Below are 27,053 nucleotides of genomic sequence, written 5' to 3'. Positions count from 1 at the left end.
ATTTAACAATACCTTCGTTAGCCATATCATTTATTATTAAAACTCAGAGGGTGGATTGCAACTTTCGACGATGAAAGTTGCAATCCACGTAAATCCCTCTAAGCAGGATCAGTTTAAGTACTATGGACTTAGGGGACGCACAACTTAATTATAATGATGAAGTCCTAACAATACGATCACCCTTTCACTTTTATGGTCTCGTCGTTTCGTAGTTCTATCCATGCCAAATTTGTGCTGTATATGTATCGTGTATATATATATATATATATATATATATATATATATATATATACGTTGCAAAACAAAAATTCGAAAACGCTTACAATTTTTCGCATTATACAAAAAATTAAATATCTCACTAAAAAAATATTGCAGATAAATTTTTAAATATGTATTTAAAAGAGCAAAAGCAGCTTTAAATCTATGTTTTAATTTTGTACTTATGACATTTTGTTGCTGAATTACATAAAAAATGGGTATTTTTTTCAATATTTTTGTTTCATTTTAAAGCGCTATAGTTTGATGAAACATTATCAGACAAAATTTAATATTAAAGTTTTAATGTTGACTCTCTTTCTAAACTAATATACTTTTTTTATATTTTAAATTAATACTATGTTTTTTGCAATATCAAATTTTTGTATAAAAACTTATTTGTTTATCAATTGTTTTTTAACATTGAAATAAATAGAACAAAAAGAAAGAGAAAAAGTCTTATACTATGGTTAACATAAATTTTTACAAAATTTTACAAAAAAGAGTTTTTTACGAAACTGATGAAGTTTGACCCGTCAAAATAAATATTTTTTATGCAATTTTTTGTTGCATTCCACCTTCTGTGGAAAAATTCACGAAAACTATCTGTTACTTGGATTTTACAACGCGATTTTTTCCCTTTATTTTGAGTGGTCGTTCATTGCTGTGCGATTTTTTGGCAGAGTTATTGAGATTTTAAGAACAAAATGGTCATTTTAATTTTCATCTCTTATTACTTCTAAATAAATCAGCGTACAGTGCTCTACAAAAAAGCGATGGTAAACACTTTCGAATGCTATTGTTGCTTTTTTCGTAGATTTTCTAACAATAAATAGCGTTCAAAGATTACGTAAAAAAATCGCATATTTCATGATTTTCATTAAATATAATATATTATGAAGAAAGATCCAATCACATCGCTAAAGCAAAGTTTTATAATACGATTACTCCCCAGTAATAAACACTAACGTTCTTTGATCAATTACTACTTGTAAACCTTCTTGTATGTTTATGCACTTCTCAATAATGTCGGATGTGGAATTTCGTGCCAAATTTGCCTAAGCGCTTCTCTCAACTTATCAATCAGCATTCGAAGCAAACTTTCAGCTTTCCATTTTTTCTTGCCGAGCAATGTACATTGATCTATTCGCAGGTAATAAACGATGAAAGTCAAAATGATCGTTCTTTTTAAATCTCAATAACTCGCAGCACTGAACAACCATTCAAAATAAACGGTAAAGATTCTATAAGGGAAAAGAAGCTATAAGATGTAAGTAACAGAAAGTCTTTGTAATTTTTTCCAAAGCAGATGTAATGCAGCAAAGTTGCATAATAAATTTTTATTTTAACGTGTCAAACTTTATCATTGTACAGTTTCGCGAAAAAAAAAGATGATTATAATTGTAAAATTCATTCAAAAGTAGAGAGTTCAAGCTTTAAAATATTTTTTAAAAAATAAAAATGCAATCATTTTTCACGGTGTTATACTTCTTTGAAATTATGCAAAATTTCAACACAAAATGTGCGTAAATTGCGACACAATTTTGTTGACCAGTGTATAAATGTAAAAGCAGTGTACGTATTGCTGATGTTTCATTTAGATATGCAGCCTTCTGCATTTTTATTTCCATGCATAATAATTCATTTTACTTACATTACAATAAAGTTATTATGATTATTATTATCATAATATATACTATGCGCATGGCAAAAATTACATGAATATTATTTTTATAATATGCATCATACAAAGTCATAAGAATTCAAATTTACAACAACACATTATGCTGTACATTAAAAATTTGTATTTGCATTTATATTAACGGTAGAAAATCAAAGTTTGTGAAATTTTTGTAACTCTCAGCTGCATCATGAAATATAAAGTGGAGAATACTCTTTTCACGTTTATTTCGGCACGTTTACTACTAACGTGCCGAATGAAGGAAATTATTGAAAGGCTCTTGTACAGGGAAAAGGAGATAGCGGATATTCGGGAACAACCTTTAGAATTGTTCTTCTTTCGACTCCTGGATAAATTCTATCAAATCTTCTATCAAATGTTGTAAACATTGGATCATAAGGATAATCAATCTGCACTTTAACAAAAGAGAGAGAGAGAAAGAGAGAGAGAGAGAGAGAAAAAGAGAGAAGGAGGGGAGGGGCATTATCTTCAAAATTCTTTTCTTTCTTTTTTGATTATTATCAGCTATTTTTTTCGCTATTTGTTGGATACGATTGATAATGGAAAAAATATAACGAATTTTTAAAGTAATGCTGCTAGAACATAAATTTTTATGACATGTATTATTGTTTTTTAAAATCCTGTTTCCAATTTTAAGTTAACAGGTTGCTACGAAAAAAATAGTAACGATTGTTATTATCTTTTTGTTATTATCTAGTTGAAAGATAGGTCTATATTTTATATCTTTTATACTCTTAACACGTTTTAATACGTGTTATATAAGGTTTAACTTATCTTAAAAAGAATTAGAAGGTACGAGTCTAAATAAGAGCGTCGTTGGATATTGGAACATTAAGGATCAATCAGAGCTTTAGTCAAACGCATGTTATTGACAATTGCGAAAAAGCCAGTTAGCGAACGATTCAATGATATCGCTGACATTTCCAGTCTGTCGCGTAGCAGTTATCACGACAGTTTCTATCGATCGCTTTTGTTCTTCATTAAGAATATGTAGTCTTGCGCTCATGTACTATACGGATATTGGTTATCTCAATGGGAAATTACGTTACGGTTATCGATCTACGATAAACACTGATGGGAGCTGTTTTGCGTGTTTATCCGTAGTGAATCGTCGATCCGTTCTGAGCGAGATTGAAAAATGTCGCTTCCTCCACAGAGAAAAAACAAAAGGACGCCTACGGGCGTTCCCAGATGCGCCTCTTTCCGATATTAAAAACTTCAGCCGCGTTTGTGAATTGATAAAAAACGAGGACTCGAAAAAACAGTTAAAATTTTGTGATGAAGGAGAATTGTTTATGGATATTATGTATGATCTAGAAATATTAATGTTTTGGAATAATTATGCCAATATTTTACAAACAGAAAATTTCGCTCTGACTGCAGTAAGTAGAAAAATATTCTAACAAACAAAAAGATATTTTTAAAACTTTATTTTTAAAAAGCAAATATTAATTAATAATTTGTTAATAAAAATATATATTGTTTGTTATTAACAAATTAATTTTTACCATTAATAATCAATACCCAAGTAGCAAACTGACGTCAAATATGGTCTTAAAGACGTTTTAATAATGTTTGCAACGTCAAGAAGACGTCATTAAAACAATATTTGACGTTCACCTTGCTACTTGGGTATTTATTTTTTTAAAATAAATTTTGAAAAATATCCCTTGTGCAATTTTATACTCACTAATATGTATAGAAGACAACTGCCAAATCATTTAAGTTATTTTTCCCATTAGAAACTGTACGTAAATAAACTTTGATTTGAAAATTGTAACTTGATATTTCAGGTACTTATCATAATAATAATATTTAACTAAAATAATAATATTGCTTACTAATAACAAATTCATTTGTTATATACTTTTTAGTAACATATTGTAAACAATTCAAGTAACTGTTTAAATCGTATCTATAATTTTCTTAAAATGTATCGTTTTTGATAATATTGAATTTATAAATTAAAATAAATATAAATATAAGACATTGTTAATTAACTTATTTTATTAATAATTAATAAAAAAAGATTAAATATTTAATAATTTCAAATAATTAATCTGTTAATATAATAAAAAGATAAGAGCATCGAAATAAAATTGACTTGAATTTATCTTTGCAATTAATATATTTTTATTCATATCAGTTGTTAGTCTTATATATACATTATTATCACTTGTCAGTCTCACAATAATATGATTTATAATAAAATTTGTAATAGTACGTTTTAAGAAACTTCATAGATTTTATAAAAGTATTGATTTAATCCTTATTTAACTATTAACTAAAAGTTAACAATTAAAAATATAAAATATTGATGAGATATGATTAGGTGTTTTGTACGCGTAGTCAGCAAATCTTTCTGATATATAAAAAAAAACGGTTTTGTTAAAATATATATAAAAATTAGCTATAAATCTAAAAATAATTTTAAGATTAAAATAAATATGCAGGATACTCAAGCTGTTTGCTAGAACATCAAAACTTTTTATTGTATTGATCATCAGCTTGAACATCCTTCACATTGATTTTGAAGATCTCAGAATTTTTTAATCTATATCTAAGTTTTTAAGTACTTTAACAAAACCGTTTTTTATACATATATTATGTATGTAAAGTCATTAAAAGTTGCAAAATAACTATTAATTACAGTTGCAATAATTATATTACTGTAGTTATTTAAAATTATATTGCGTATAATTGCTTTTCTTTATACAAATATATTTGTACATATATAAATTACGCTTGTTGTAAAGAAAATTAATTAACAAAGATTTAGGAGATCCAGGATATTTTGAAGGAAATGTCATTGTTTCATCTGTTTTTGTATCCTCCGTATTTTTCTTTTCGTTCTTCAAGCAAATTTACATCTTTGTGAATGAGAATACAGTGGACGACCGTTCTCGGCGTTTCCGCGGACCTCTTGATTACTTCCTCAATCAACGCGCTTGGTCCCGCAATCGAGCGGCAATATGGAAACGACCGCGGGATAAAAAGCGGCTCTCGTACGGAAACGTGCTGCGCTTTATACGTTGAACACGTACATTCGATTATTTAGGGTGGCAGCTTAAGTCGCCATCGCGCCGTGCTGCGGCTATTCAATAAACTTTGTAGCGGCACAAAAGATTAATGATGTAAAAGATCGCCTAAAGCGCTCTTTCGTGCGCAACAAAAATAGCTTATACCTGGCAGGAAATGGATTTACTGTGTTACAGTTATTACGCCGCGGGGAGTGTATCTCGCAGCAAGATTACTAGCGTACTTGAGTGAATTCTTTGATGTCAGCTATATCATTTCGAAATTAAATGGTGCACAAAGAAATCTCGCTCGAATAGCAATTTGGTCGTTATTAGTTTAAGTTACTCGCGGACTCACACGGATCATATATATATTTTTTTTAAGATTAATTCGTGAATTAGTAAGTTTAATTTGTGAATAAATTTTTGCCGTATGACTGCACAAAGACACGGTTGGATAATAAGATTTATGTGCGGTTCTTTTAAAGTCGTTTTTCAAATGCCATTAAAAACTGAGTCAATTAGACAACAAATTTTGAATAGAGTTTAGCAACACGCGTTAATAAAATCATCAACCCTGCTGATCGATACTCGATGCGACACATGTCATTAACTAAGCCTTATCAACAGCAAGTTTCTACTCGCTTGTTCTAATCGGATATGTTAATCCCGATGATGGGTCTACTGTTGCCTTATGACACAATCGAAAATTTTAATTATCAACAACATGTGCAAATACGTGCCGCTTTATCGCAACGTAAATTTGTCGAAATATAGCTTCTGACACGATCCACATTGGCATTCATAAAAATGTAGATTATACATGTTATACATTTTATACATTTTTTAGTAAGAAGCTTATACAAATAAGAGGCGAAGAGGTATATAGGTTTATTCATTTTACTCACAAAATATAATAAAAAATGTTCGATCACTTTGATACGTTTTCATTTCAATCTTTTCCTCGCAATTTTTCCCCTATTTGAATTTTTTTCAATTACTAATAAGCTTTTGGAGAAAATATTCATGAACGTTTTTTCCGAAAGTCTATTAGTGATTAAAAAAGAAAAAAGAAAAAAAATTTACAACTCGTTATTTGGGTTAAGGATTAAAATTAAAATATTGATGTAATATTCTTTACAGTTAGTTAAGAAATATGAAACATTTTTTTTTAATAAATAAATTCTTTCTCTCTTTCCATCTTTCTCTTCTTCTCTGAAAAACAAACATTTTTATCTCCAGAAATCCCACGTTACAAATGATGAAAGGGCGTCATCAGTTTCGCCGTCGCTTCAGCTTACAACCTTCGGCGCACATGAAAGAAGGACAAGAGGATGGACCAACAAAGAATGTTAGGTAAGTGCGAGAGAGTTTTCTTTTGTGATTTTTGTTTCTCACTAACTTTCTCGTCTGTAATTAAGTACTAATAGTTAAGCAATCATGAATTAGTTAACTTCTATTAATAAATATTAAAAAATATAAACAGCATACATATTTTTTTCTTTTGCAAAGAATTATTAATATGTTTTAACGAAGACAGGACTATCATGTTCATGTAATAAAAATTATCGGAACGACACAAATTCAATAACGTATCGTGATTCGTTTTTAAAAAGAAATGTTTCATTACACGTGAAAGGATCGAGATTAATCTTTTCATCTTCTCTCTTTGAAAGAAGCGTCATCTTCTGATAAAAGAAGCGCTCTTTGAGGCAACATGCAGATATATATATATGTATAATATATGAAGTGTTCGATTTTCGATATTGTATCTCTTCAGCGCAAACGTGAGGTCTACATACGAGACATTCGAAGTAATAAATCGGAGACCGGAAAAATTGCTTTCAGCGTGAAACCGTCCAAGTCCATATGCGCGTCTTTCTTTCTTCTTGAATTTCTCTCCTTCTCGTCGTCTTAACTGTCGTCAGTTTCTTATGTTAGCTCTCAGGTTTTAGTTCGGACTTTCATTTCGAGGCGAAAAAGGAAGCTCGGCTCTCCTGCGCTCCCTTTTGTGTGCCCGTCATAATAACTGTGTCTGGCTTCTTGTGATAAGCGCGGTGATTATGAAGACGTAGATACTTAAAGGGATCCGATGCTATCTAGTGCATGTAAAAGCGACCGCATGGCCGTCCTGTCGCTCTCGTACAAGAGATATTCCAACATCGATAGTGTCACGAATTCAGGACATTCCATACAAAACACGCGATATTCAATAACATGCGCCTCTGAATTGCGGGGATCCTTCATTAGCGTAGCATTCTCCTTCTCGGATGATTGTTCCTCTTAAACGGAAAATGTGGTATTTCTTTATTCTTCCGCCACATTGTATGACGAAAGAGATTGTGTCTTCTCGTTAATAACAATCTCTCTCACAACAATTCCACCCATATTTCACAATACTATAATACAGCGATGTACATGTTTAAGGAGATATATTTAAATAGTATAACGGGAAACGTGTATATCGACAAATTCTCTACCCGTATTTATTATCTTGATTGTAATATCCCTTTACTAGTAAAGTCAAATTCCATGAGTTATTGAATAAAGCACGAGTTAATGAAAATAACGCATGATTTCAGAAATGATAGGCTGACAGAGACGGATAGCGGCGGTGGAAAGTCATCCGAGAGCTCGATTAGGCACAAAATCGTGGTGATGGGCGCAGCGAAAGTCGGCAAATCAGCGATAATTAACCAGTTCCTTTACAACACCTTTACCCCGAAATACAAGCGGACCGTTGAAGAAATGCATCACGGGGATTTCAATGTCTCCGGGATTCACTTGACTCTCGATATTCTTGATACGTCCGGCTCATACGAATTCCCAGCGATGAGAGATCTTTCTATCAAATCGGCCGATGCCTTCGTTCTGGTCTACGACGTTAACGACTCTAATACGTTTCTCGAGGTCAAAACCCTTCGGGCCCAGATACTCAGCACGAAAGGAGCCGTTCCAATAGTAGTTGTTGGCAACAAGATTGATCTTGTAGAGACAGAACAAGAGGTGAGTTTTGGCATTAATAAGATAATCATTGATTTCGCGAGCTTCTCCGAAATGGTCAAACTTCCAAACTCTTTTTTCCGCTTTCGAAAGAGTTTATTATTCAACATTGAAAGAATTAATTCTATTCTTGAAATGAGTATTGAAAGAACTTTAATATTGAAAGAATTAATTATATTCTTGAAATTCTTAAAGAAAAATTTTTATATAATCTTAAGAAAAAATAGAATTTTTCGTGATGTTACTGTGAAAATTTATGTCTTTGATATTTGATTGAACTTGATTATAATTCGTTTGGAATGCTTGCCACTATCTTTGTGTAATAATAAAATCGAGATTAAGATATAAAACTTAAGCGTACGAGAATATAAAATTTAAACTTTTTGATTTTAATAAAGAAATGTTAAAAATTGTCTGTCAAATTAAAACTGTGAGTGCACATGACGATAAGAGGAAACTTGCACAAGTCGCGCATAAAAGTATAAAACTGATGAATAGTACGCGTTATATCTCTATGTAACATTTAACGTTATAATGGCAATAATGAATTATAGGTGGAAACTGAGAGTACAAGAGAGCTTGTAACCGTGAAATGGGAAAATGGTTTTGTGGAAGTATCTGCGAAGGAAAACTTAAACATCTCTCAAGTGTTTAAGGAGCTTCTTATCCAAGCCAAGCTAAAGTATAATCTGAGCCCGGCACTACAACGTCGCCGTCGGCAATCCTTGCCACCTCCACAGCATCTGAACTCGCGGAGCAGCAGCAGTACCCATGTGCCATCCCCAGCTCAGTTGCAACATTTGCAACAAATTCGCGAGCGCTCCGATTCCAAAAGAAACTCCTGTATTTTGTCGTAAGGCGAAAACCCTTCGGCGCGTTGCCGCGAAAAATATTTTTTAATAATTCCATTGAGTCGACACCGAATCAGTTGACGCGTCTAATTTCATAAAATTCTTCAATTGTTATATGGCAGGCAATTAATTGACCAGATTTTACTTGCAGACTATGGATATGATATAGACTTTGGAAATTTGATTACACAGAATTTAGATAACTTGCGTAAATCCGCGAAAAATATAGCAACAATTCGATATTCATTCATAAACTATCAATTATAAAATGTTTAAGGTCACAAGAATACACTTATTCAGAAAAGTTTTGTTCTCTCTTTCTCTCTTTGATGTCATTGTTTTCATTTATGGACCTTCTATGGACCGAGCAATGAAGCATAAGTTTTAACGAAGAACATAAACGTTGCATATTATGTAAAAATATAGATATTACAATATTATAAATCGGATGATAAAAATGATAACTAATACTAAATCAAAAATTATACAAAAATTATTAAAATATTTTGTCTTCTAATATCATATCTATAATTTTATATCTTCTATTTGAAAAAATCTTAAATTTGTTTTTGTATTTAGAATTTGGAAAATTTTCGATTTTTAAATTGATATTTTTTTATTTGTATAGGAGACATATTGTAAAATCTTTTATCTCTTTTTTTAATATACTAGATACTACAGACGCGCGCTTCGCGCACGCTATTTACCTTTTTATTTTTTACTTTTTTAAAATAAACTACAACAATAATTGTATAGATAATTATTTATACGAATTGTCAAAATTCAATCGCAATGACAGTTATATTCTCACAACATGAAGTAAGCGCAGCGAGAGAACCAATCAGCATCGCGGAAAAAAGGCTTCATTATATGCTTTTTTTAAGATAGGAGGATATAAAGAGTTTTGTCTCACACAAGAAAAGGAAATAGTTTAAAAAAATAAATTGTGTAAAAAATAGCGTAAAAAATAAATTATTTGACAAAACAAAAGATAACAGCAACATAAGAAACAAAAAAAATATAAATCTCTCTAAATTACGCAGTCATTTCTTTCAACATTGTGATAATTGTTCTACTTGGATAGTGAGAACAATTTTAAAGTGTCAATTTTTTCTATCATGCAAATAAACCACCATTTGAATCATCAAACATGAAAAATATTTCATATATGTATGCAGATATAGAGATTCTATTAGTATTATAAATCATGTACCTTATAAGCAATTTCTCTCTATTCGCCGCGAGATAGATTGATAATACTTATAATAATAGATCGGTTAGAAAAGGTGAATTGTGCAAAATTAAAATGATCTTGTATTAACATAAAGTAAAAACTAAAATTTATGAAATTTTTCGAAAGAAGGTGCTAACTTTCCATATGTAGAATTCTAAGTATGTGAGAGTTTTGTTACTATGCTATTTGCATTAAGGATATATTAACAAAAGTATAATAATATGATAATAAGGTGCGATCTTTCTTCCACATTGTCTTTTGACTGCGATCGGAAAAATGATCTAACAAAAGTGAACCAACAGTTGCTCGTCTATCGGGTTTATATAAAGATAATAATAATTCCGAATTATATATATAATTACATAGTTTTATTATTATATATACATTCTAATATCGTATTTCAGGGTTACTTCACACTGCCCGGTCTTTTATTATTATGAATTACGTATACCTATATATTCGTATATAAAATTCAAGAATTTAATGTTATATGAAATCCTATCAACTAGTTATACGTCTACATGATAAGAATTGGTTTTCATCTCCTTATAATATGTATGAATATATATTTTGTTAAAATTTATTACAGATATACATATATCTATGCTGAATGTCCATTTCCTTGAAATATCACGAGGACGATAACAATAAAGGAAGAGGGAATGAGAGAAAAAAGTCGCAGTATTACGCACGATCAAATAGATATATAAATTATATACAATGTGATGTGAATCAAGTTCTTCTATTAGCAACTAAAAGACAAAGTATTCTATTTATAGTGAAACATTAGAGATAATCGCAAAATTCATGTATCAAACAAAAATCTGTATCATATTTCATGTATCGGTAATAATTATAATAGCAAAATTTTTTCTCAGCTTTAGTTCATACTAAAAAAAGGGTTTAATGTAAATACTGTCCTATTGTATCGTATTTTCGAGGTAGAGCATTGTTAAACAAACATTTCTTTTTAAATGTGTCTTCGACAAATACCGAAATAAATATACATCTTATAAATTAAATATGTCGATTGTCTTAAATGTGTGGAAATTATTAGTAATTTGCTAGACAGTAAAACTAATATTTGTACAGTATATTTTTGGAAATTTCATGAAATACTATCAAGGCTGTAAAAGATTACGTTTGTTAATGGACATTTAAATACATTTAGTTCGTTATTTATACTAACAGAAATGTCTTATTTAACTATTATTTAGAGTTATCTTTTTATGCACAGAGGCAATGTAACAAATTATTTTTAACAATGTTTATTGTAAATTTCTAAATTAATGCTTATTTTATAAATAGATAAAGATTTTATTATACAGTTTCTATATTGAAAACTGTTATAAATATTGCGGTAATAATAAAAGAATTAAATGAGTAAATTTACGAAAAATGATATTTAAGTTTTTAATCAATAAAAAGTTGTTTATTATTATTAATAAAATTGTATTAATATTGTTTAAAATTATCATTATACATTTTCATTACTAGAATAAGATAATGAAAAAAATTTATAAAACATAAATATGGATACAATATAGCAAAGCTTTATTGCATCTTACAACTTGTATTAAGAGTATTAAATCTATGTAAATAATATAATATTATGACATGTTGTTATCTTTAAAACACCATTAAAATACTTTAGTGTAATACATTTAGTATAAATTGCAAATGTGTGTATGTATTGATGTTTAATATTTACAAAATTAATACCGTTTATTTTAATTAATTGATTTATAATTATGTAAAAAACTATAATTAAAGAAGAATGATTAGTGTTAAGACATGGAAATATATATTTGGTTTCACTTTCATTGTATATTTTCTTTCGTAGTATGGAAAAATTTATTGTTAATATTGTAAGTATTAATAATTAAATATAAAACATGTTAACGTGTAAATGTTAAATATATTCTTATAAATATAAAGTAACAGTCCTAATTTTGAGTCAAATCTTAATTATGACTCAAATTTGCAAAATTAAATATTTACAGACATGTATTTAACAAAACTGTAGAAAAAGTTTTTCCATTTATTAATTATTTTATAATTATTGTAATTGTAATATAAAACATCACTTCCTTAACCAATGTTGATATTTAGGAGAATAACACTAAAACTTACTATTAATAAGCTCTCTATAAATACTTGTTTAATAATTTCTTAAAATTGATATTCTTACCACAGTATTTAACACACTACATGTAATAATAATAATAACATACATTAAAAATAAATCTTAACGTACATTAATGTACATTACATATACATTTAATTATGTTAATTATACATGTATAATAATTTCTCTTTTACATAAAATTGTAATGCTTATATAACTTTTGGTTTATATACATTATTTAATGAAGATTAGATATTTTAATCTTAAATGATCTGTAATTGGGACTGTTACTTTAATCTCTGCGCAATTTTCCCATAACAGCATAGGAAAAAAAATTAGAAAGGTGTGTCGATGAAATGTATAAGTAAACTGCGAGTAAAGCTGATTTATTTTATAAGTATAATCTTATACAGCTGCAGCCTTTCCCTCCGTCTTTGAAAACAAGTGGCAACAAATGTTAGTTGCTAATATGTGACTTTGTATAATTTTGAGTTATTACAAATTAATAAATAAAAACTATTATTATAAGAAATATTTCATTCTGCAATAAAAAAGAATTTGTATCTTATTGAAAATAAGCAAAGATAATACAAGTCGTCCTCAATAAAAAAATATGAAAGTGTTCGTTGTTAAACCAATCAAATTATTTTTCAATATTTCGATTATAGTGTTAATAAATTGCATTTAATTATATTTTTATTGATATCATAAAATATTTATCATCATAATAATACATCAAAATTTCTGAGTTTTACACAATCAAGATTGTGTAAAAGATAAGAGAATAACCATTTTTTTCAATTTTTGCTTCTCAAAATATTTTATAAATATTCCATAAATATAAAATCTCATAAATCAATAACGAAAACAACGTAATATATACTTATCTAAATTTTTAATAATATTTTATTATGTAACGAATTTTATGTAACAAAAAAATAATGTTTAGAAAAAGAAACTAAAAAAAGAGAAAAGAATTAAACGTCGGAAATGTTGTTTCTTGTAATATAGCTGATATTATAAGCTGATTTTAAACGAAACTTTAAATAGTGATATCTAGTTTAATTAGTTCATACTTGCTCTCATTCAAATTATTTATTTCAGCAATTATACATATATAATATTAGTATTTCTGTAATAAATCGGTCACAGAAACAACATTTAATAAATTATTTCTATTTCTATTTAAAATTAAAAAGTCAAATAAACCTCTTTTAATGACTGATACTTCGACACTGTAAAAGAGCTCAAGTATTACATCATTAGTAAAATAATTGAGCAATATAACGAAAATCAGTCAAATCATTAAAAATTTAATATAAATTGAAAAATCGTAAAATACAAATAAAAATTAAATATTAAATAAAACATTTTAAAATAAAAATGTTTACTTAGATTAAGACGTTTAAAAAGTAGAGAAAATATGACAATTTAAAGATGATTACGAGTTGATAGACCTTTCTTTTTTGTTCAGTGAGCACTCAATGATTCTTGAATTTCGCCTTTTTTATTTTTATTGTTTTTTTTAATTATGTAAGAAGTTAATCATAATAAAGAACAAAATATGTTTGTTCTTTATTATGATTATATATAATAATAAAGAACAAAAAGTTAATTGTAATAAAGAAAAGAACAAATAAATTAAAATTTACAAACAATTTGATAAATAAGTTTAAGTAAAAGAAATATTTTCTAATTACTTTAATATTAATAGCGAGAAAAGTAATTAAAAATATTTAATATTAATAAAATATTTTTAATAATAACAAATTACTTGATTTTTTAAGTATTTAAAATTTTTTCAGTAATAAAGAAACAAATATTTTTAAATATAAATTTCAACTTGGACATACGCTAAATATCCAAAGGATAATAAGATATCTGATTTAAGGACATATCCTATTTAATTAAATCTCAGTCCTGGGACATTGGGACTTAAAACGTAGGATCCATGGGGCATCTAGTGCTGTGTGGATCTAATTATATTTCAAATATATTCTGCTGATTAGTTCGAATAATACGATATATATTGTTTGTATACGTTATCCCTAGAAGACCATGGTCTTATTTGTACACACACACATATATATATATATATATCGTAAATTTTATATATCATTTAAATAATATAAAGTAACAGCAATTATCTATAGTAGAGCGTACTACAAATAAATATTTTACCTGTTCTTTCTTTTTGATATAAACTCGATTATTTTCTCTCCTACAAGTACAGAAATATCGGCAAATCAAACACACATATAATGTTTAACTTATTATATAACTTAAGTTCTATCTACGTCTATGTGCGTTGTTATATTTACTGATATCTATGGGATTCACAATGCACAGCCAGCACGTACAGCCACCGATGAGGTACTGTTAAACCAGCAAATGTTCGTCATTACCAAAGGAGCTCGAGGGGCGCAGTGGTAATTGAAGAGCGGTGACATTATCGACTCTAAATAGAATTAAATAATATTAAATTTACGACCTTTTATCGTGTAAATGCTTTGCAAACACGTATGCATATTTATGAGACTATAATATCATAAATATTACTATGAATTTACAATATTTCTCTCTACAGTTATCATAATATCTCTATGAATAATCAAACTTGAATGATAACATTAAAGTTACAGTATTACTAAGTTCTAAATGTATACATATACAAATCTACGAAACATAAGGCTAATAAAATTAATAATATTTTATCAATGTTTTATTCTTAATCACTTAAATTTTAATGGAAACAAACTCTCGTAAGATGGCTTGTTCTTTTTCGCTGCACTGCTGCACTGGTGCAACAGATTAAAGTAAGACAAAAATATTTTTTCTCACTCTAACTTATTGCACCAGTGTAGCAGTGCAGCGAAAAAGAACAGTCCAAGAGTATCGGTCTTTAGTACCTTGTCGGTACCGTGGTACGGTATATCGTATGTCGTTGCTACTGCCAGACTGCCAGTACACATTGCACATGCGCGAAAAAAAGCGATATTCGTAATAGCTTCATAGCTTGCGCGTGTATGGTTGACGATCGCGTTGCTGTTTATGCCGGTTATGCATCTCGATTCTCGACTCGATTCACGTTCGACAATGACAACCGTAGAAGAAATCACGATGAAGCGTCCACATTTTCGGCTGAAGGTTGACTTGTCGAAGTTCTTTCAGGATGCACGTCGATTCTGCTGGATTTTTATTGACGGAACGAAGATCCAACAGGTTATTCACATGCAGGAACATATTAGCAAATTATTCAACATCGCGGAACCATTCCATTTGTTGTTGAACGAGACTGAATATCTGCCACCAATAGAAGATATACGGATACTTAAGGAGAACGAGACTATTTTGTAAGAATTGTTTCTTAAATTGTATTTTAATGATAGTTTTTGCAAGTTAAAATTTTTATTTTTATTTTAGTATATTTTGCGATCACAATTTTTTGTTTTGATTACAGTTAACTGTAAATTGATTGTTTTACAGAAACACATTTTAATTTGTTATTTATATATAAGAAATTATGGAATTTTATTAAATTAATGTGTAATTTTATTAATAATTCGATAAATTACAGGGTAGTTCCTGGATCGGGTATAAATAAAGAAGTTTCTATTGTTGTAAAAACAAGCAGTGGTTTTATACATGATGAAAAGACCCAAACAATAAATAATAAGGCAGGGAAACAGGAAATGGTTGTACAGGATATATCTAATGATACTTTCAATAATACACAACCAATAAGTGAGTTTATTTTACTTATAATGTGCAAAAATAAGTAAAGCAAAATTATAATTTTGTTTTATATAATTACTAATGTATTCTTTTTATTTTAGGTAATATTACAAGAGATATGACTTTCTACAGTATAAATGATAATACGATTGATCATAGTGAAGAAGATACAGACTCTAAAACAGATAACAATGTAACGGAAGATTGTAATATGACAGATTCTATTGCATCTGTTGGAAAAAGAAAACGAGTACGAAAACGAAAGGCAAAAAATCGATCTCAGATTGTATCTCCGTGTGAAATAATTGAAGAAAATATATCAAAAGAATCAAAATGGAAGAAACCAAAAATAATAGATTCCTATATTATTCCATCTAGGAAACATATACGATTTGATAACATGGAAAATGAAAAAAATATTGCAAAACAAATTGTACAAGAGGTATCTAGAAATGAATCTTGCTTAAGTAAAGCATCATCTACAAGAGATCTTTCTACACTTCTAGCATTAGGACAAAGTTCGACGCCATTAACATTCCATAACGCCATAAACAAAAAATTAAAAAACGCAATTAAAATGGAGAATATATTAAATGATGAGATAAAAAGCAAGAATTTAAATAAAATTATGGAGGATAGTACAGAAAATAAATTATGTACTAAAGAATCTAAGAAAGAAGTACGAAATTATAAAAGCTGGCATGCTGAGCTAGAAAATGTTCCAGTCATGACTAGAAAACCACAAGTTAATGAAATTATTGCTATTAAAGTATGTATTGCACATAGTACTTTAAAATCACCTATATCTTCTTAAACAGCATTAAATTTTAGATTTTGAAGATCGGCGAAGATTACACACCTCAGATATCTAATCCTATTCTTGTTGAAATATTAGAAGTGGAAGCATCTACTGAAGATTATACTCTTCAAATACTTGGTGGGTAATAAATATATTTTTAACCATAACAAATAATTTGAATTATAGGCAGTTAAATTTCAAAACCAAAGTACATATTAAGCAGCATAGAAGTGATGCTGGATGTAGGTATGTGCGAATAATTTTACTGAGCAATATAGATTCACGTTTTGATCCCGCTATTAAGTTATTTTTAGTGTGTTTTTACAACATAGACTTCTTGATTTTTTGTCAAGCGTTAAAATATATAAATATATTGCTCAGTAAAGTTATTCACACATACATCCAGCATGACTTTTATGCTCTTTAAAGTTGTTTATTTTTAATTATGTTTCAGCGACATGTGTATGCTGGCAAAATGTTTTATTTTTTAATTTTTGGTATTATATATATAATACCAAATATTAATACTAAAACCAGAAATATTAATTTCATAATTCAATTACTTTTTTCTATATTGCATTATGTAGTTTATAATAATGTACATTGTTTACATGAAAAAAGATGAAACACAACGTAAACAATATGTAAATAAACACATAAGTGTAATTTTGAAATTTACAGCATCCTTCTATATTTGCAAATAATTCTGTTTTAGACGCACACACACATTGTGTGTATATATATATATATATATAAATTTACATTCTTACAGATGGTAGAGAAGAAGTCCAAGTGCCATTCGGAAAGTTCTCTCTTTCAGAAGACGAGTCTGCAAGTCCTGATAGAAATAAATTTAAACTTAATATTTCACAAATGATAGAACCACGCTTAATTTCTTCTGTTAATTCATAATTTTCTGTTTTATATAAGTACTTTTATAAGTTACTATATTTTAACTTCATTTTCTGTTCAAGACGCAACTATGTATTTTTTAAGTGTTTAACTTGTTAATTAATTTTTTATGTTTAGTTTTATTATATTGCTTTAATTCATTGCGTTTTTTAAATTAATTTTAACATATCGATACACAATTTAATTTTACATTAATACTTGAGTTGTATAATATAAAGCATATTTGAGTTAGCTGTATACGTTAATTTTATAAATGGATTACTAATAATTGTTTATGTTTAGATAGAACAATTGTTTTTTCTTATTTTTATAGTCATTATATATACATCTCAGGGAAAAGTGATCAAAAAATACTAAATAAATGTTACCGCGTTATACCTATTTATCATACAAGATTTAGATAATGTTTATATGCAAAACTTTTGGGTCATTTAGCTTTACATTACATATGTAATATATAAAATAATATGTAAGATAACAACTAACTAAATTGTTATTATCAACTTTTTGCATACTGCAAGAGTCTACTGCAAGATATCAGATATTTTCATCAAATAGTTTCAAAACTGAAATTGTTTTTTTTCTTTATAATGCTAAATAAGCTTAAAATTATTTTGAACGATTTATTTTTGAAATATTAATTTGTGTAGCGATTCTACGTAAATCTGATATAATTTTAAACGTCAATATAAATTATTACATAGTTACATATTAATCTACTTGATTTTCTATAAAGATTGTATTGTTTATTCAATTACAACAGCTGAACTGAATATTAATGCAATAATTATTTTATTTTCCTTCTTTTCCTGATTACTTGTTCAATGGCACATGTTAAATATTAATAAAAATTATTTTAGGCAACATTAAATATTCTATTTTCTGTAGTTATTCTAACATATTCTATATTATGTTATTTGTTCTTTAAATATATAAAATGATAGGTGTATTTGAACATGTTGGTAAACGCTCGTAAAAAGGTAGAAGGAATCGAGATGAGCATAAAAGTTCAATATTGTCTTTGGTTAGGTCCACCAATATCGAGGTATTAATTTTTCAAATTGTGCGAATGAGAGCGCACCGAGGGAAGAGCTCGATTCGCTCGAGCTATGACACGGAAAAAAAGATCTATCGTGAATGTACAATAATTTCATTAATTTATTGTTCACAATTACGATAGAAATTAATTAGATTTTTGCAGATTCCATACGCTAATACCTACGATTATTAGTGGACCTAACTCAAGACAATATTGGACTTTTACGTTCATCACAATCCCTTCTACCTTTTTACGAGCGTTGACCAACATGTTCAGGGACACCCTGTATATATAGATAGAGATTACTGGCAATTATTACTTTTTACTCTATAATATTAATATATAATTATATATAGTTGGATAAAAAAGGAAACTGATTGAGTTTTATACTCTTATTCATAGTCTGATCTTGCATTCAAGACCTAAAGTTTGTCTTCAGATGCTCTACGGATTATTTTATTGGCTATAGAGCATTTGAAGATAAGGAGCCTTTAATGCAAAGCTTAACTAGAAATACAGATATTAGATTTAAAGAACAAATGTGATTTGAGCATATACATCTTATTTTCTGAGCAGCACATATTTACCAATTGGTTGGCTTTTAACGGAACAAACAATACTGGACCGACTTCAAACTGCTATAATTTGAATTGGACAGATTTTATTTATATATTTGATAGGTATACAAGAAAATAATATTTACATTATTATTATACACGCATACATGCACACGTATAAATATTTTTTTATTAATGCATGTTTCTTGCAAATATCTTATCAAAATATTAATAAAAAAATTTTTTAGCTTTAAATTGTATTCACTCATTGCCTTTTTACTAGATTTGGGTATTTTTTGAAAATTAATAATGGCGTATTTAATATGACTAAGCTTTACAAAAAATACTAAACTTTTTTAGTTAAATGTATTAAAATATTTATTTAAATCTAAATTACAATGTTAGATTAAAGATACATAAAAAATTTGTTTGCTAATAAAAACATCAATAATTAATTTGCTTCAAGATCCTCTTAATCGTTAACTTTATTGCACATTTATTGCTTTATTTATGTTTATTGTAACATTTGTTATTTATTAAATACAACAATACGCATTAATTTGAACCGATTAATTTTGTTATTATATGTCGCCAGGTACCTAATCTGATTAGTCGTTTATTTTAACAATTAATATCTCGCTTCGCAAAATGACACTTCATTGCCACAAAATTTTCAATTCATATTTGTAAAATATTAAACAAAAAAAGTTTGAGATATTAACATTTTGCAATTATTTGTGAAACGAATTTTTTATTAAAAATTTTACTGTATTGACTGTAATATTTCTGTATGACTGTAATGTTATAATATTTTTACTTTATACTTCAGGAATAATTATACATTTTTGTAAATATGCATATGAATTAATTTTTGTTTTTTACATAGTAAAAAGCTATAATACTCTTTTCAATTATTGAACAATTTTCTTTCAAATTTCATTTTGTAAATATACTTACATAATTACAGATTCTAATTTTTTATTATTTTGTTATGTAATTTAATAAATGTTTTCCTTTATCAGGATTAATCTATTAGAGTTAAGCAAATGTACGGCATGCGGAAGTTACGGATGACTACCGTGGATGAACAAAGCGCGTAATAAATTATCGCGTCTTATCTGGTCTTATCCCGTTATAGTATGCTGTCGCGACTGTTTGTGGTGAAACGAGCAATACCTTGTTTGTTTATGAATAATGTAGAAAGTAATAAAATGTGCGTGCGTGCGTGCGTGCGTGTGTGCGTGCGTGCGTGTGTGTGTGTGTGTGTGTGTGTGTGTGTGTGTGTGTGTGTGTGTAAAGAGTGAATGTATATCTTCGACACGATTGCAGCCAGTGAAACGCATTAACGCGTAGGATTAGATTTACGCGCTTTTAAAGAGTGAATTATTTATATCAAACAATCAGTTGGATACATTGTATTAAATGTATAATACGTGCAACACAAATTCTCAGTTTTTTCGTTTGAGGCAAATATATTTGTGTTTTGCCGTCTGTTTTTACCATCGGCGAAATGACAACGCTTGCTGAGGCTAATTTATAAAAAACTAATAAATATTTAAATGTGATTTCGTCTCGATCTACTTTATAAAGTATTGAAAAATCAACATTTGAAATTATTGATTAGTTAGCGCGCTCTATTTGGAATGGAAACAAATTTACTTTTCGAATGAATTATTTGCATCTTTTCGTCAATTGTCGCATCATAAATTGATGGATGCTAATCATTTTGTATGTACAATTGTAATTAATGGCATTCACCTCTTCAATCAAATTTTAATTAGAATCTATTCACATATTAATTATTAGTACAAGCACCTAAAGTATGATAAAAATTCTTTACATGAACTTACTTTTTAGCATTTTTATGTGTAAACATGTGATGTAGAAAGTATTTTTTTTTTTTTTAGAACAAATATAGTAACTTTGAATAAAATAGGATAAAAATTAATTTAAAATATGGTAACCAAAAATATCGAAGTCGCAATAGTTTTTACTTTTACTTTGTGAGCAATCAAAGATCATTAATCGATATTCCATTGATTGACTGCATAGTTCATGCTTTTAAGTTTGTGATTGTGTTTGTGTGCGCCTACCGATCTCTCTTGTCTGTTATTGAGTTTCACAGCTCAAGCGATATTGATTTTTACTGTTCAATTGATTTTGCTTTGAGCTTTTTGTATGCAAATGCTATAGCCGATTTCGACATGTTTACAAGTTGAAAATGGAAAATAGTATTAAATACGCAAATTATTTTAATATAATATAAATCACAAAGAGACTTTTTTTCATATGCTTTAAAATAGATCCGACGCGCGCGCGCACGCCGTTTTTGAATAATATACTCCAATAAAACAGTACATGAAATTCTCGTTAAATCCACGTGGAATCCATATAGAAACGTGGATTTCACGTACTGTTTTATTGAGATATTCCTTTCTATTCTATTGTATTGGGATATCAAGACAAAAATTTCTAGTGACTTACTTTGTGAAAGCCCAACTTGTGAGTTGGGCTATATAACAAAGAATAATTGTTTTTTGCATTTTAAAATTATATATGTATTTTAAAAATGAGTAAAAAACTTTTATTGTTATTTATAAAAATATAATTTAATTATACATGTTTCTCTTCTTTCTGAAAATATTGAATTGACTTATAATAAATCAATAAACATCAAGTGTTCATGGATCATCACGAAGTGTCAATTTGTACGATCTTTGAGATCAGAAACATTGATAATGTATAATAGATGGATGGGTAACCGCTTTTCTGATTGAAGGTAACCGCGTAGTGATGAACAATAAGGAACAAAGTAAAAATACATATTTTTTTATTTTTCTACCTTAAATACCTTAAGAAGTAATGGCAGGTTTATTAATGTCCGTGGAATGTTATTATCTTATAATTCAAGATTATCATAACCTTTTTGGAATTTTGCTGTGTTCTGAGGGATGTTATAACTATCAACAAGATATTCAAAACTTTGTTGTATATTAAAACGTCAAAATTAAAGTCAAGTATTAACTTCATTTTTGGCGTAGTCTACAATAAAGACTTGAGCTTTAAGCCATAAGAAATTGACCAATCACAGACAATTTTTATAAAAATGCTCAATTGTGATTAGCCAATTTCTTACGGCTTCATTGTAGACTACGTCTTTGTCGTCAACGAGTCGTTAGAAAATGATGTCCGTGAATATGTAACACATCGACACCATTTTCGTTTTATAAAAACTTAATTTAGGACGTTTAGTTAATCATTTTGTGATTAAAATTTACCGTAATTATAACATTATTTTGCTATTTAAATATGTGGGCGTAAGAGGCAGAGAAAGAGAAAAAACTGTTATTAACATTTTTTATACAAAATATTACTAATTTAATACTAGAAGCGGTAAAAGAAAATTATAATAAATTAAAAAAAATAAGTTCTTAATGAGCTGCGGCAGAAACTGATTAAAGCAACTTGGAAGAATCCCTTGCGGTAATTATTCATTTTGTAAAGAACTTTCTACTCTCACTTTACTAGAGCATTTCTATGAACTGTTTCATTTTTCTGGTGGAAAATCTACTTTAGACCTACAGATTACTTTATAAAGCAATCTATGGCTTTTGATATAATCATACGTGAAATATGTATTTTGGAAAATCATTTCCTTTTTGTTAGCAGGTTTTGTCATTACTATAATTTTTATTAATTTTACGTAGTTATTAATTAATTTGCATGACGACTTTGAAGTCAAAGTTACAAATGTCCCAAGTAATTAAAAATAATAGTTTGTCAATTGTTAAATTTATCTCCTAGAAAAATATACATAGATATTACAGAGAAATTTCTTTTTACCTGTTTTAAATGAGATTCAACATAAGTATTGTGTAATTAATTTTTTACTTTTATTTTTTTTATTTATCGGACTTTGTGTGTATATGGGGTGGGGGAAGAAAAAAGAAAGAGACTGTTGTTAATATCATATCTTGAATTAAGGTACAAACTTTAATTTTCTTTTTTGTATTTGTGTATAATTCTTTTATATAAATGAAATTATAAATTTGCATTTAAAATAGAAAGAAGATAGATGACATATTTTTTAATATTATATTATAAAAAATATATTATACGTGTAAATACAGAAATACAAGTAAGTTTTTCCGAGCTTTCGGCGTATTTAATGAGACTTTGTGATCTTTTTATGTAGCTTTTAGCATAACGGATCCGACAGATTAGTTCGTTTAAATAAAGGACGCGTTGTAGATCTTATTTCATAATAAACTTCGTGGACGTAATATGTAAACTTGTAGATTTCAAACGAACCCCTTTAACAAAGAGTTAAGTCGGTAAGCTTTAATCTTGCTATATTAAAACTACTGCAACTATGTGTATATTATTCGTGCAATCATAGTCAGCTGTATTTTTATTTCTAAATAAACTTTACGACAATCGACAATTTACAGAGAGGAAAGGAGGATGAACATCGAGAACGATTGAGAACTTGATATCTTTCGATGTGATGTTTACACGGTTACTTATCCCTGTCGAGTAGTAATTTTATTGCAGAAATATTCAGAAGATATATTGCCTGTGCCTGAAAGTTTAAACACCTATCCAACTCGCATAAATCTAAGGTAGTTCTCATTTTAAAAACAAGGGCGGGGCAATATTCTCTTGCATAAGACATTAAAAAAATGCCGACAACAAACTGGAACGACACAGAATGAGTTTGCAGTAGTGTATTGATTTAAAAGCTATTGACAAGACCGAATATATTGCTTTTGAGTTTATTTGCGACCGAACTTTTTTGCTTTTTTCCGGGCAATGTATATACAATCCAATCTCCACAGTCAGAAGTTGCGAATATTTCGACATAAATGTATTCAAAGCATAACTTTTTAATGTACAACTTTCTTCTTGGAAAATCTAGTTAAAATAATCAGCATTGTACTACTTAATTAACGAAGACACATAATTAATAAATACAAGTCTTACTCGATCATAGGATCTTTGTACCGATATTTCTTAATTTTATATATCTTTTTAAATAAATGTAAATGATTTTATTGTAAAAAATAGCATTTTTTATTATACAATTGTGTCAAAGATCAAAAATTTATTCAGCGCACAGCTTAATGAACTTAGAGAAATATATAAAATCACACAAGAAATATCAGCACAAAAGCTATAATCGAATAAAGTTTATATTTATTAGTTGCATTTTTATTTATTGGTTTATATTCACTTATTATTTAATACACGCGTCTTAATTGATGGAGACTTATACAGTGTTATTATAACGTATGCTTTTAATTGTTTTTGCATCCGTAAGTTAATAAGATCAGAAAGAACAGTTTAAATTTTGTTTTATCTTTAATACACACACTAACTGTAGAACAACGAAACAAGATTAAATAAATGGGAAAGAGAATCTGAGATAATAACTCCGACGAGATTACGTGTGACAAAGTAATCCAAATAACAAGCGATAAATTAGAAGCAGTGCTTATATTAATAATCTGCTAAAAATTAAAAAAAATAATTTCAAAATGTTGGATTTATATAATTAATCTTATTTAAAACCGTGGGAGCACAACACAAAATTTCCAGAAGACTTTTCTTTCGTGGATAATAAATAAATAAACCAATAAATGAATTATTACGTTTTTCTACATCCCGTCGCTTTCGCGGCAAATCTAATTTTCGTCAATTGTTCCCTCGCAGATGACCAGATAGAATAAACCGCCGACCTGCTAGTATTGCAAGACCATCGAATTTCGAATATAAAAGGAACCGAGGGCAGACAGTAAATCACTGATCACGCGTCGAATCATTGGTCTCCCTGTGACATCGGGAAATTTCGGGATATAAAACCCGGCGAGCGGACAAACGGGACGTCTATCCCGCGTTCGGCACGAACAAATAATTCACACCCTTTGGTGTCTGGTAATATTAGGGATCTGTAGGCGTGCCGTAGGCGTGTGTGACACGCGCTGGAGACACGCGCGTGTATTCTCCACTTGCGACGTGTCCCGATAAATTTCCGCGCCGGCAATGACACAACCATATTTGTATACACGTTTGCGGAACAACAGATTTACGATGTGCAATACGCAATAACATGACAAACGCATTGTAGGAATGAGAGTACCTCGTGCCTGAGAAATCTTCTCTCTGAAAAGAAAGAAAATATATCCGGCTTTACATCCTGACAAAGCTTGATGAAGAGAAAACGAAAGAGAGAAGCTGTATTTGCCGCTTATACACAGAAATATTCCTTCAGCGAGCAATCGCTCAATTAATTAGTTTGAAAGTATTGCGCTCATTACGTGGCATGCGTTGAAAGGAATTAAAGTTACACGTGGCATCGCACTCCTATACATTTGATGAAATGCATTGTGCAAATCGTAATTAAGAACAAATTTGAAAAATTTATTTGTATTACAATATTTATGTCTATTTCTATCAATTATCTTATTATTAGAAAGATCAAGGATAAATTAAACCGGGATCAAAGTTAATCTGTATATGTATATGAAATATAGATGGAAATGTATATATTAATCAATTATAAGAATAATCACTACTCATTGTGAACAGACAATGATTGATGATAACAATTGATAGTTGTTTGAGATAACAACTACCATTTGTAAGGAAAGCGAACTACAAAACCGAAATAAATGAAGAAACGTGATGAACGAGCGATTAACGAGAGTATGTTTTGACTCTGATTGCTTGGGATAATGGATTAGCGACGATTTTCTAGATGTATTCACCCGAACTCTGAGAGTAGGTAATATACGCTTCGATAAATCTCTGTCGGGTCAAAGTTCTGGATCCTTGCTCTCTCATCCCATTCGTTTGAAAATACTATCTTGACGTTTGTCATATATAAATCACTTCATGACTGGCGATATGTTGAGGTAACAAATCCTATTTCTATCATTTCGCGTTTCAATTCTGCTTCGACATCGCTCGATTTTCCATTTCTCTTCGTATAAGCCATGTATATAATTGGAAATATCTATTCATTCATGAGAGAAATGTCATATTGTTAAGGCTATATATTTCATTCATTCATTTATTAGGTTGTATACAATTTTCTCTCCAACGTAAAATGCAGTCAGTGAGATCTTTCCTTGATTAGTGTCCTTTTCTAAGATAGAGATTTAATTTCATGACATGCGCTAATTTTATACATGTTTTAATGACGAAAATGATTTTATATTGTCATATTTTTTAAAAACAAAGTTACACTTTGGCTTCTTAATTTCCTATTTTATTATTCTATCTTATTCTTATATTTTAAATTTTATTAAAGGTCTATTTATTGGGTTTTTTTAAAAACTTTTTAAGATAAAAACTTTTAAAAAGTTAAGAGTGACATTTGATATTTTGCCAGAGAAGTATTGAAATCAGTCAACGACAAAATATTACATAAACATTATTATAGAGAAAAACTTAATATTAGAAATAATGTGTAAAATAATATTATATAAAACAATACATTAACCAATTTGTTAATTTAATATAATGGCAATTATCATAATAACTATTTTTTACTATTAAAACAGATTGATAAATCTTAAAGTAATCTAAAGTAACTTTCAGTCACATGCATTTATATACTTCGTTTTAATTACTCGAGAACTGCAATGGAGACGTTATATCAGAATAATAAAATCTTCGTATAAATGAGAAAATCTCGGCAGAGAAAATCTTTTTCTGTCGACATTATTGATTTCCTTATTTATTTTTTAAAGCACTATGTCTTTGCCTGTGGAAAGCGAATTCAATTTCATATTCAATTGATTCTTCGAGAAAATAATG

At 28.6% G+C, this 27,053-nt stretch overlaps 2 protein-coding genes and 1 long non-coding RNA gene across 5 annotated transcripts in view; 2 read left to right on the top strand and 1 right to left on the bottom strand.

The window, feature by feature from the left end:
• The window catches only part of LOC105838583 (ras-related protein Rap-2a), a 31,358-nt gene extending 22,037 nt beyond the window's left edge, over positions 1 to 9,321 (top strand). For both annotated transcript variants that reach the window (XM_036282541.1, XM_036282540.1), the window contains 3 exons: positions 6,217 to 6,330; positions 7,557 to 7,980; positions 8,532 to 9,321. In XM_036282541.1, coding sequence (XP_036138434.1) covers positions 6,233 to 6,330; positions 7,557 to 7,980; positions 8,532 to 8,834 — 825 coding nt within the window. In that variant the 5' untranslated portion in view covers positions 6,217 to 6,232 and the 3' untranslated portion in view covers positions 8,835 to 9,321. The remainder of the gene's footprint in view (positions 1 to 6,216; positions 6,331 to 7,556; positions 7,981 to 8,531) is intronic.
• Positions 1 to 14,967, bottom strand: part of LOC118644307 — a 60,660-nt gene extending 45,693 nt beyond the window's left edge. Inside the window, exon 1 of the long non-coding RNA XR_004962112.1 lies at positions 14,372 to 14,967. This is a non-coding gene — a long non-coding RNA (uncharacterized LOC118644307). The remainder of the gene's footprint in view (positions 1 to 14,371) is intronic.
• A 149-nt stretch (positions 14,968 to 15,116) lies between these two features.
• Positions 15,117 to 18,415, top strand: LOC105838580. 2 transcript variants are annotated; one of them, XM_012684243.3, is made up of 5 exons: positions 15,117 to 15,543; positions 15,768 to 15,934; positions 16,027 to 16,694; positions 16,757 to 16,862; positions 17,497 to 18,415. In XM_012684243.3, exons 1-5 carry the CDS (start codon positions 15,242 to 15,244, stop codon positions 17,634 to 17,636), a joined length of 1,383 nt encoding a protein of 460 aa, XP_012539697.2. In that variant the 5' UTR covers positions 15,117 to 15,241; the 3' UTR covers positions 17,637 to 18,415. The 2 variants fall into 2 exon arrangements, with proteins under 2 accessions (XP_012539697.2, XP_012539698.2); XM_012684244.3 differs by lacking the exon at positions 17,497 to 18,415 and having other exon boundaries at positions 15,124 to 15,543; positions 16,744 to 16,862.
• The last annotated feature ends 8,638 nt before the right edge of the window (positions 18,416 to 27,053 follow it).

This window comes from Monomorium pharaonis, chromosome 2, assembly GCF_013373865.1.
Source record: "Monomorium pharaonis isolate MP-MQ-018 chromosome 2, ASM1337386v2, whole genome shotgun sequence".
In the NCBI taxonomy this organism is placed as follows: domain Eukaryota; kingdom Metazoa; phylum Arthropoda; class Insecta; order Hymenoptera; family Formicidae; genus Monomorium; species Monomorium pharaonis.
Note: the sequence above shows the minus strand (reverse complement) of the source record. Positions and strands in the feature narration are given on the sequence as shown.